The sequence below is a fragment of the Thermobia domestica genome, chromosome 8 (genome assembly GCF_964235325.1).
Source record: "Thermobia domestica chromosome 8, izTheDome1.hap1.1, whole genome shotgun sequence".
Lineage (NCBI taxonomy): Eukaryota > Metazoa > Arthropoda > Insecta > Zygentoma > Lepismatidae > Thermobia > Thermobia domestica.
The window spans coordinates 34,258,958-34,271,640 of NC_137461.1; the positions used below are offsets into that span (position 1 = coordinate 34,258,958).

At 35.8% G+C, this 12,683-nt stretch overlaps 1 protein-coding gene and 1 long non-coding RNA gene across 2 annotated transcripts; one reads left to right on the forward strand and one right to left on the reverse strand.

Annotated features, from left to right (window-relative positions):
* The first annotated feature begins 261 nt into the window (after nucleotides 1–261).
* On the forward strand, nucleotides 262–7,383 carry LOC145691611 (uncharacterized). The gene is made up of 3 exons (XR_014132426.1): nucleotides 262–600; nucleotides 3,562–3,730; nucleotides 7,103–7,383. It is a non-coding gene; the product is annotated as an uncharacterized LOC145691611 (long non-coding RNA).
* Nucleotides 7,384–8,137: 754 nt separating this feature from the next.
* Nucleotides 8,138–10,478, reverse strand: LOC145692082 (uncharacterized). The gene is made up of 2 exons (XM_081767374.1): nucleotides 10,100–10,478; nucleotides 8,138–8,145 (listed from the first exon to the last, which is right to left on the reverse strand). The coding sequence occupies exons 1-2, from the start codon at nucleotides 10,476–10,478 to the stop codon at nucleotides 8,138–8,140; spliced, it is 387 nt and encodes a 128-aa protein (XP_081623500.1).
* Between the last annotated feature and the right edge of the window lie 2,205 nt (nucleotides 10,479–12,683).

The following is a 12,683-nucleotide window of genomic DNA, read 5'->3' on the forward strand; positions in this document are numbered from 1 at the left end:
TCATTTAATTATCTTTTTTAGCTTTGAAGTGCACTAAGTCATACATATAGATAAAAATATTTGAATTACCTTCAACATACTGCTAAAAAAAAGAAGAAGAAGAAGAAGAAATCTGCTTGTAGCTTTACGCCCAACTTACCATCAGAAGTCACGGATTAAAAGAAAAAATAAAGAAACGTAAACAAAGCATAATGTAGAGGAAGTATCTTTTCACAAAGCATGTTCTCGCCTTTAAAACAACTGAAGCACGAACAGAAAAATGAAGATACATGTGAGAAACACACATGAAGAATGGTAAACGTTTTTATGTTCATTATTACATGGCCACTGGGCAAAATGCATGCTGCCTAAACGCTTCGGTAATTTAGTTATATAATTAATTGTATCGACTTTGTACTTCGTTTATTGAGTATAATGTAATATAATAATTAACGATGCTTTTTGGAGGTTATGAAGAGCTAAGAATGTTATGGTTTTGTGCATTATCAAGGATAAAGTTTGTTATAAAAACTGGCCGGTTTTAATCCCGGCTATACATAATCTTACCAAGTCTTACTGAATACAACAGGAAAACAACACTCCATCAGCATGCTTGTGAAGGTAAGAATTAAGATTTATATCTCAAATATTTTCGAGTTTCACACATTTTAAGCTATAAAATGAAAATAAACTCGGGTAAAATCAGCAACGAAGATAACATGAAATTTTTACAGGGTGTTTTAAAATGAATATCGAGATTTTAAGGCTTTGCAGAATTTATTACATTTAACGTACAATTATATATAATACACCTACTGAAGGAGCAACTCAAACAGTTTTTGCTACAAGTGTTCGATATGGGCACAATTCGTCACACAACACACATCGTGTCGATAGGAGAGAAAGGCCCATAAACATTCCGCAGGGATATGGCACAAAAGACATTAAATGAAGGGAATCTCGTTCCAGCTACACCATCTCGTCTATTATCCATGTATGTATATGCACAGAGAAAAATCCGTTCTCCGGACAGCGATATATTGTACAAATATACGGTATCCTCTTGCTTATTATCGAGATCAGTACGGAACATACGTTATCCGTATGCTATATAGGCACTGCCCTTAGGTATTACATCATGCCGTTGCAGGATGTTTGACATCTAACAGTTTTCCGTATATCACATACATATACTTATTTTACCTTCGTCGGCTATATGTTATATACGTCCATTTGTATGTGAGATCCTGAGCGCTTATATTGTTTGATACGGAAAGTACGTATAAATGGAACACTTATACAGAAAGTATTATAAAACACGCGTTTTCAGTTATACGTCTGCTGTACGTTACGTCTAAAAACTACAGGAATTACGCATGTAACCTATCTTTTTAAGTACACCACCTACATTTTTTTTCTCAGTGTTGGATATTTATAACCACCGTTAAAAAAACGTTACAAATGAACATGATAAAGGAGTTATTCCGTTAACAAACTCGGCCGAGCTAATCTCCAGCCGTCTACTGCAAATAGCAGAATTCAAAACTTCAGTTTCGTATAAGAGTTTTCGTGTGGAGTAACGAGCAGACAACGGACGAACTAACTTTAAATTTTTATAAAGTCCAATTAGCATAATCTTAATAAAAGCTAGTAAATTGTTACTTAAGGGGATAAAAAACACACTCGTGGATTTTCACGATATTTAAATAACCGTTAAGTAATATTCATTAACTATATACAGTGGACACCGATTATCCGACTTACTGTAGGGGAAGGCCAGCCCGGATAGGTTGGAGTTCTATAATCACTCACAGGGGGGCACTGTGGCTCAACGGTGTCGCGCTTACCTTTGGTGCACCCGGTCCCTGGGTCGATTCTCTTCCAAGTAAGTTTATGGTGAACTGTATCGTGTCCATGGATTTTCTCGGGGTACTCGGGTTTCCTTCTACATTCTCATTCCACCAATTCTACCATCATCATTCACTTATCTTAATCATAGTCTCCCTTAGCTTAAAGAACATAATCGTGGGACGTTAAACTGAAAGATTTTATTTCATTGTCATTTCTATAATTACTCACTTCCTGACCCATTCATATCATAAGAAATGCAATTTTTTTAAAAAAAAATTCAAAAACCCGCTGTTATTCATTTTTTTCTGACTGTTAGTACATAACACTCTTTTATAAATGTTTGTTACGTATTTTGCTGTAAACTTTAAGCATTTATTACAGAAAAAGGGAAGTCTTAGAATAAAAAATGTACTTATGTTAAATATAAATTATATAATGCCTAACTTCATTTTAGAAACATAAAATGATGTAGAAAACATTAACGAAAAACGTAGACCTAATTCTTAAATAAATAATTTAAACTTGTTTCACAGTTCATTGCTAAATGATTATACAACTCTGAAGAGGTAAGTTTAAAAGAATCAAAATTTAAAATTGTGAAATCAATCTTTAATTGATTGCTCTTTCCTTGGCACAGATCTTCTTGTGTGATGAAGATTCTAGAGATGGAGCAAATCGTTCAAAAAATCTCATTTTATTAGGGAGTTTTTTCTTCTCCTTTTTGGGAACTAGGGCGAATAGTATATATAAGCTCAAGATGCCGATTCCAACGACGCTATTTCTGACATGTTGATCGATAATCCGAGATTAAATGAAATGAAATCTTAAGGTTTACGTTCCATGGTTATGCTGGCTAGGTTAAAGGGAACGGTCATGTTGAGAAATGAATGCATTGGTGGAATGAAGAAAGTGGGAGGAAACGACAGAACAGAAAAAAAAAACACGCACATGACTTGTGTCCACCACAAAGCTCATTTGGCATGAGCTTGGATCGAGCCAAGGATCCCAGGGATAGTCCGATATTAATTGATTCGAAAAGTGTACATGCATCAAAAAAGATTCAATAACTTTCTGTGTCCACTAACAACTGTAGCCAGCACAACGGCACTGATTTCTCTATAACTTTGGGGCGCATTGGGATATGTACATTTTTTTATATATTGAAGCAAATATAGCTATATGGTGAGGATGTCAAACAAACTTTTTGACTGAAAAAAAAAAAAAAAACTCACTCAACAGGATTAACGCCCGTATGAGCGTAAAGATGGGAGCAGGCCTGTAGCCAGCCCAAAAGTGTAGGGGGGCGCGGCTGAAGTTAGGGGGGGCGATCCAACCATATTATAGTTAATTTCCAAGCCTACCGTGAAAAATTTAGGGGGGCGGTCCCCCTAGACCCCCTGATTACGCCTGGATGGGAGCACTACAAATTCAGTTATACAGAAGAAAGATATAAATACAGAAGATAAATACAACTTACTTATTTACGGACAGTACTGAACGGAATGTTTAAGTATTTAAGTTCTCAAATTATACAGCACTCAGGGAAAACGGAGTCACTTAAAAATTTATATTTTACTTAGTCTAATTTCGATTCTGTTCTCTCATGCACTGTAAAGTATATTCGTATATGCTATTAGTATCATAATGTTTACTGTAGTTAACAAAATCACTACACGAGTATGTTTACATATTGTGTATTACAATGTAAATAAGTACCTATGTTTCTTATAGGCTTTTGTTGTTTTGGCACTGGCCTTGTGCATTGTTTCCGCATTTCCTTCGCCAGTCCGAGTTCCCTCAGGTGTTGTGGTTCCCCTACAGCAAAAGCCTGTAACACCTGCAAAGGCCGGGGAAGATATGAAAGGAGATAACACATTCGGATTTGGATACTCCTACTTTGGTAAGTCTCAAAACCTGTTTTCACAATTACTTTTAATTGCTCTAAACGCTGTTTTTTTTTTTTTTTTATCATCGCTGACTGATTCACTTTTCGATAAAAAATATTTTAAGGATTGTTTTTAATCATAACTCGAACATCACACTAATTACTTGTGCCAATAACATGGCTCAAATGTGTAATATTAAATTTGATTGCCTATTAAGCTGATGACAGTGAAATGCAGCTGAGGTGAGTTCTGACGTCTGGTGGAAGACTCACCTCAGCACCTCAGGACACAGGACCGGCCTAATGCCATTTGAAGCCACGTTAATAGCACTGCGAACAATATGCTTCTCTGGATGTGCACTACGCATATGCACGTCAGAGGTTTGAAATAAGATAAGCGATTCACCCGACCATATGACATATTTACGGCCTTCAGAAGTCATGTTGCGTGTTCGCGATACCATTGGCATCGGACTAAAATATTATAGCTTAGTATGTGCGATTTAATTCGCACAACGAATGCCCATGTCATGAAAGTCGCGGGGAACTATGATTCTCAACACATGCTATGGAAGTCCTAATTGAGTTCCTCCGTAACTTGCACCTCAGTTGTATTGTAGTTTTGAGTGACAATCTGCTTTAATACTCAGCGATATCTATTACTGAAAGTTTTCTTTCGGTTACTGTTCCTCTTCACCGATGTGGTTTTGTAGTGCATTTTATAGACCATCGTAACCTTGGACACTGTTCCTCTCGACACACCCAACCCACTTGCAACTTTTGTCACTTGCATCACATAACCGAGCGGCAATCATTTGACCTCTTTGGAAACCAGAGAGATCGCCGATTTACACTACAACTGTCTGCTCAGATCAGTGCACACTGACATTCTATTGTTCCTAATGAAGTACAGAGTTTGCTGTAGTGCATCACCACTAATAGCTTAGCACCGTGACCGACGAATGACGGCTTTAGAGACACTTCATTAACAATAATATGTTACAACGGCCGTTAAAACATGTTTATTTCAACCATACATTAGTGGTTTGAATATATCTAACTAATGTGTATATACATTGAAAAAAAAATTACCCTTACAATTTCAAGTACTTTTTTACCCACGACAAGGTGAAACCATAACTTCAAATCGTTTCAGTTTTGAACTCCATGGAATATAGCCAAAATTTTTCAGCGAACATCTAACAATAGCAACAGATTTGGTCTCATTATGTTGCAAGATTAAGTAGATCTAAGAGAACCCTTTTTGACTCATCCTTTTCCTGTGATACTGCTCCCACTGATTACCACCTCTTTCAACGCCTTGACTACTTTTTGGAGGGAAGACTTTTCCCGATTTGTCGATACAATGTACGATTAAGGATTTCTTTGCATCGTAGACGCATGACTTCTTTATGCACGCAATTCAATTGTTGGTTGAGCGATGACAAATCTATGTAATTGCAAACAGCAACTATTTTTGGCTAAGCAGGTACTGCAATTTCAATATTTTTGACCTTGGGAAATGTCGCATCTGGGCTGGACATTTCGTTCGTAACAACATATATCATATCATTAACCAGATTCCTGCTTTCAACATTACTTTTAGTTATACATTGAGATAACGTAACTTTCTTTTAACAATTGTAATGTTAATTGAAAATTGTAAAATGTGTGAGAAAATTTGGAAAGATGGAAAAACTATTCCCATGAGTGTTAGGGTTAGATACGAGAGAAGAGTTCAGGGCTATCTGGTCTTTAGAAAGTGTCATCAGTGGCGTATTTAGGGAGGTGGTTATTGGGCTCAAGCACCCCCGAAATTAATTTGGTATATGCACAATTTTATTAAAATTTGTCGGCAGTGCTTATTCATGTGCTGTGCATAGCCCTCCCCGAAACAAAATCCAAACATGCCTCTGAGTGTCATGGTAATCATACAGTCTTGAAGGGGTGTAAATCTTCCTATTGCAAGAGGTCTGTTTCATCTTACATTTTATCACGAAAATTCTGTCTCTCTCGTTTTGTGGATGACTTTAGTGAGTATATCTGTTTTGTTTATGTTTTTTTTATTTACAATTGCCTTGTGCAGCATCTTGATTACATAAATTTCTAGAACTCAGACAGTAGTCTGAAAATGGATTGATAGCGTTGAAGGACTATTATTATTAGATAATTTACTTAGCTGTTTTTAGGGCCATGCCGTGAAGGCGGGGCGACGGCCCCGGGCGCCAAAGTAAAGAGCGCGAAAAATTCGGGAGAAAAAAGGAAAAAAGATAGAAAAAATTGCTTGGAATATACTATGTATGGGAGCGCTCGTATACTCTCGAGCCGGGCGGTGATTTTCCACGGCACGGCCCTGGTTGTTTTAGTTCTAGGAGTCCACGTTATCTAAAATTTTAAATTTTGTAACGAATGAACTAGTAATAGCTAATATTTTACGATGCATGAACTCTACTTTTGCCTCACATATGTTAGATTCGTGGAAAGGCAATAGTTTCACAATAATAGGAAATTTCTTGATATTATGTCTAACAATTCAATAGAGATTATCAAGTAATTATAGAATTTCCCGATTTTCTTTATTGCGGGATGACATTTTTCAAACTTCATGCTAGTAAATAACACAAACCAACAAACCGTCATATGTGAAATTTCATGCCTGTATATCTAATTGTTCAAAACAAGTGCGTGGTAACAATTGAATCTTTCACTCAATTTTTCCCTTTAAAATTGAAATTCGAAAAAAAAATGTCCTGAACATAGCCTGCGGCTAAACGGAAGCATGTGACCAAAACTTTTATTTCCTGGACGTTAACAGTTTTAGAGGTCTGCTGATGTGATAATAAGTTTACCTTATACAAGTAAATGTATTCAACTGATTTATACCCTATTTCAGCAGCTAGGTTATATAGGGCAAGATTTACAGTTAAATTGGAATCTAAACCAGTGTAGTGCGCTTTATGCTTTCCCACTAGGAATCGAATCCGGAATTTCATTCATCAAAAAGGCACGCTGTAGCCACCAGAGCAGGAAAGATGGTAGGTATATTCGTCAAAATACAATATAGTGCAAATGTTAATTATTATGAATTTTTGGAATTGTACATTAGGGCCGAAATTAATAGGATTTATACATTATCATCCACGATTGTTATCTGTACTTCAATGTGAAAGGTTGATAAATGCAAACTAATGCAATGACTAAAATTAACGGAATGCTAAAATGGGTATAAACTTTGCAATACTAATGCAGATATGATGTTGCACCCCACGAATACATATAATTAAGATTGAATCATGTTTCAGAGTCTTACACCGTAAGATTGTGAAGTAAAATTTAAGAAAATTGCATTATTCCATCATGCTTTTAACGTTTCTCTCTATTTTTCAGCTTACCCGTTCTTCCCATTCTGGGGCTAGTTCCAAAAAGTGTCATTTAACGAAGATATTAAGTGAAAAATAAGGCTCGTGAAATGTGCAAGACTTTTATCTAGTTATATCAATTATTTTTTTATTATAGTTATTGCACGTTGTAGTAGTGTACATTAAAACGTGAAACAGCAGTGCCACTAATTTCTATATGTACGCTTTATTTTATTTGCTGTAGGTACGTATGTCGTACATCATATTGTAGATATATAGACTGATTATGATTATGTAATAAATATAGTTCAGCAAGAAAATCCGTCTTTACTTCATTTTCTCTTCATACCTTCACATAATAGTCATTGAATACGAGACCACATGAGAAAAACATCTTAAAAATAGAATCGAAACTCTGATATGTATCATTTGATCCGTCAAAATAAGCAATTTTTGTATTATTTTCAACTACAATTTATTTTATTTAACACTAGCTGGAATGCCCGTTATTTGCACGAGCAGAATAGGTTTAAGAAAAACACTTAAGCCTCCTCTTTCCTTAGAATACCGGTACGCGTATCAATGAAAATGCAATAACGAGGTTCGAAGTACACGTAACTGGGACGCTGTTTTGCTTATCGTATATTTTACTACGAACCCTGAAATCGGACCGAGTCCAATAACAACTTTAGACAACGACTTGCCTTGCAGTATGAATGAATTGTCATACTGTAACAAGCAATGATCGGTATCTGTCGTGAAAAGAAAATTTTACCATCTTTGTTCTACGTTCTAGTTACTGGAGGGATCGGTAAGGCGTTATTAGGGAAACAAAGCCCAATAAATTGAAGATACAATTACAACAGGAGGATTGAAAATATTAATTACGATAATATACAGTTATCACACATTCGATCATTTCTGCTCTGTACACACACACACTTCTCAATTAATAAGATTAATTTAAGCTTATTAACACCGATATCATTTTTTTATTTACATGTTTCCTCCCTTGTGTACGCCAATATAGGCGTTAACTATGCTAATCTATGTAGTATATAGTTCAAGTCCCTGAAATAAAAAGAAAGTGGAGTGTTTTAATACATCAAACATATGAGTGGCGCCACCTATGTAAAAATCTCATTTCTTTCTCTTTGTTTAGATTTTTTTTACCACCTCTTCACCTATATTGAGTAGCATCCTTTGAATCTTGGCACTTCTTAGTCTCCGTGTACCAAACTTCAGCTGGGCTTGCTGAGTGCTTTTTGCTGCAGTGAAGCTACGAGAAGGATTCCTAAATTCGTTACTCCCTGCAAAATTTTATTTACTTTTTTCTTAAATTTTGATATAGCCTCTTTCAGCAGTAAGACTACATGAGACGTGGACAGACAGTTATGTTTTCATTCTCCTGAAATAATAGTTTTTACCGTCACTGTCCTGGGCTTAATTTAAAATTGGCAATTTACATCTTTAACCCTACAACGGCCAACCTTTTTTGCTTACATAAACAGCCAAGGTGAGTCCAATGGACTCACCCTGTTGATATCGTATTATCAGATCTTATATTGTGTTATTGAGTGCAATTTCGTATAATATGTTTAAGTGTTTCCAAGGGAACATTCAAGTATAACAACCAGGTATTCTTATAGGGTTTAAAAGCTCGTCAGTGTTGCCATCTGATGTAAAATTGTCGTTAAAATTAAAATATTTTTGTATTGTTTAAAAGGCAGTGTAATTATAAATTTTAGTAGAAACAACTTTTTCCAACTACTAGACTTTCAAGAAACGCTTTTCTCAAAGTACTGTGAGTTATTATTAGAAACAATAAAAGCAATACAATTAAAGGGGTGGATTCCAAAAGAGCCTGAGTCAATTTTTGTCAATTTTGAGATGTTGGTTCTATTAAGTTCCATTTCAGCATCTTCGTATATTGAACAGGCTTTCATGCCAAAACTAAATAAATCAAATTAGATGTAGGCAAAAAAAACTGAGTTATTGTCCAAAATGTCCTTAGTCAACAGCATTCTCTGAAGTTATTTTGTGACTCATGCCTACAAACACTTATAAAACTCTTGCTATAAATTATAATTTCACCGTTATATTACGAAACGTAGAGAAGTAAAATTTTGTTTTATATAGATTATTTTTCTTTCACAGAAATAGAATGATAGAAACTCACACAAAATATCTTCTTCTGAAAAGCTTACTTTCTTGTTTTAGGCTCTTTTGGAATTGAGCTCTTCAATTGTTGCTTTGGAATGTTCTCGTAATTTCCTGGAACTACTGAAGAACATGCTTCGTTTTATTTGTTTGTTGTTTTGCATTTTTTGCAGTATCTAAGAACAACCGAATTTTCAGAACACACATGCTTTTGGCAGGTCCTGCATGTTTGCCTTTGCAGTTGTCCTTTTCGCGCATCACACAAGTAAAAAAACCTTTTCTTTCTCCAACCTTATGTTGGTAACATGCATTACCATATATCACTAGTTTTGAACTCTACACCACAGACTGGATTGATTTGTCAATGTCTACTGCACGTCTATTGCCAATACGTGGCTAGATGAGACCTTGTGCTATTGCAGTAAGAATATCCTATCTGGAAGGCTTCCGATCAGGATGTAATGTACTTCAGACGAATAGGCTGCAACAGCGCATACATCAAGCATATTCATAAAAAATAAATGGTCATATATTAGTCTTTCTTTGCCATGAATATTCATGGGTCAATTGGTCTCTTCCTTCCTTCAGTTTGGTAAGAATTCGGGTGGAACGAACATCTTTTGTTTTTCACTGTTCCCACTAGTGTAAGACCATTGCGAAGCAATGTGTTGGCGAGATCAAAGTGTGTGAAATAATTATCGCATGTTATAATTTTTTACTCCCAGAGTAATACTCCGTCAAACGCAAGACCACATTTTGTCCCAAGTTTTTGGTTGTTATTTTCTTTCCTAATGTAAGATGTACCATACAAAAGGATAGTGTGTTTTGGAATCTGCTATTCATCATACCTTCATCCCACACTTACCTGGTTTCAACGGCATATATTGCGTAAATAGACATCTACCTGCGAGTGGAACAAGCTGTTCGTCAACATTCAAATTTTCCGCAGGGTCATAGTGGCTTTTCAAGCATTGGTTCATTCTTTTCCGAACTTCAAGTATTGACGCCAATTTATCTTTATTTCTTCTGCCATATCTTGTTGTTTTGTCATCAAATTGGACAAATATGCGCAAATACTTGCACCTGTTTTTATTCATCGCACTGCGAAATATTGGTGGTCCATACTTTTTGTCCCATAGCAGTTCTATGTTCAGATCTTTGGCTTTGACACGGCCAGTAGTATACAAAGGTCCAAGTAAATACTTCAATTCTCTCTCATCGACCGGCTCCCACTGATTCTGCATGTTGCTTCTTCATGGGTATACCGAACATATCTTCACACATCGTCTTGAATAAATAATAACAGAGCGTCTAAGGGATCTTCGATTATTTTATATCGAAAAAGGAACCTTATTTACTCCCCCTGATGATGTTGTGACATTTCGTCTTCTGTGGTCAAGGAGGTACAGAATATCATGTGGTTCCGTCCTTTGCATATACAATCTTTTCATTACTTTGGCACCGATTTCCAACATCTTCAATCTCAGAATTACTAATCGTATCAGAAACTTTTAATCCTTCGCTTTCCCAATTACTTCCGCTATCTTCAAGTTCACTGCGCATAATGTCTTCGTCTTCGTCCCCAACAACTGGAGATTTCCTTATACAATATTTGAAGAAGCACCATTTCTACACTTTCATTAGCACTAACATACACTAATAGTTCCACAGCGTGCACCACAACAAGAATCAACTGATACAAATGTGCCATATAACTAATAATTTAAAGACAGTTACCTATATTACTACCACTGCAACCCAAATGTATGAAGCAATTTAGTAATGAGTCCATTGGACTCATGTTGGCCTTTTATGTTACGAAATTAGAAATATATTTTTAAAACCTATCCTAATGTATGTTTTTTCAATTCCAAATTGTATTCACACTTTACATTACATACCGATAGCATATCTATAAAGATACATCTATTGAGCAAGAAATAAATTGCAGCTGGATAAAAATTATACGCGATGAGTCCATTGGACTCATGTTGGCCGTTTAAGGGTTAAAAAAAAAAAAATCTAGGCCTCAAGAATGAGTTACTTGAATCATTTTTTAAAGGAAATATATAAGGTTATCCTGAAATTCCGGCTGAGTTAATTTTAGATGGAGGCTAAAAATTGTGGAACAAGATACATAAACTCGTTCTCCTCATCTGGAACAAGGAAGAATTGCCACAAAAGTAGAAAGAATTAATCATTGTTTCAATTCACAAGAAAGGCGACAAAACTGACTGTAATAATTATCGAGGCATTTCTCTTCTGTCAACATCCTATAAAATCCTTTCAAATATTCTATTAGCAACATTGACCCCATACGCAGATGAAATTATTGGAGATTATCAGTGCGGATTTAGACGAAATCGATCAACTATCGACCAAATATTTACCATTCCCCAAATACTCGAAAAAAGTGGGAATACAATACCCCGGTATATCAAATATTTATTGATTTTAGAAAGGCGTACTACTCGGTTAGGAGAGAAACATTATACAACGTTCTTACAGAGCTTGCAATGCCGAGAAAGCTAATTAGATTAATTAAGATATGTTTAAATGAATCCCAAATTAAAGTCCGGGTAGGAAAATTTTTGTACAGGAGCTTTCAAGTCGAAAATGGCCTGAAACAAGGAGATGCGTTGTCGCCATTATTATTTAACTTTGTTCTGGAATACCTATAAGGAAAATCAGAGATAGCAACCAGGGCCTAGAGTTGAACGGTATTCACCAGGTTATGGCATATGCTGATGATGTAAATTTAATAGGGGATGATTGGAGAACAATAGAAAGAAATGCAGAGATCTTATTAAACGCTTGCAGGGACATGGGTTTAAAAGTAAATGCAGAGAAAACTAAATACATGGAAGTGCGTCGTGACCGGAATACAGCAAATTATTAATGCGTTAAAATATTAAATAATACTTTTGATAAAGTGGATAGTTTTAAATATCTGGGATCAATATTAACAGACGAAAATCATATTCACGGAGAAATTAAATGTCGACTAAAAGCTGGGAATTCGTGCTACTATTCGGTTCAAAATCTCTTGCCGTCGCGAATTCTGTCGAGGAATTTGAAGCTTAAACTATATAAAACGATAATCATGCCTGTTGTTTTGTATGGCCGCGAAACATGGTCACTTACTCTGAGGGAAGAACACAGACTGCAAGTATTTGAGAACAAGATCCTGAGACGAATATTCGGACCAAGAGGAACGGGAATGAGGAATGGCGTAAACTTCATAACGAGGAACTACATAATTTATATGGTTTACCCAACATTGTTAGGGTCATCAAGTCTAGGAGGCTTAGGTGGGCGGGTCATGTAGAAGAAAGTAGAAACGCTTTCAAAGTCTTGACTGGAAGAACAATCGGAAAACGACCATTAGGAAGACCTAGGCGCAGATGGGAGGACAATATTAAGATGGATCTCGCAGAGATTGGAATACA

Coding starts and splice junctions, on each gene's coding strand:
- LOC145692082 (XM_081767374.1), bottom strand. CDS start 10,478: ATGCAGAATCAGTGGGAGCCGGTCGATGAGAGAGAATTGAAGTATTTA.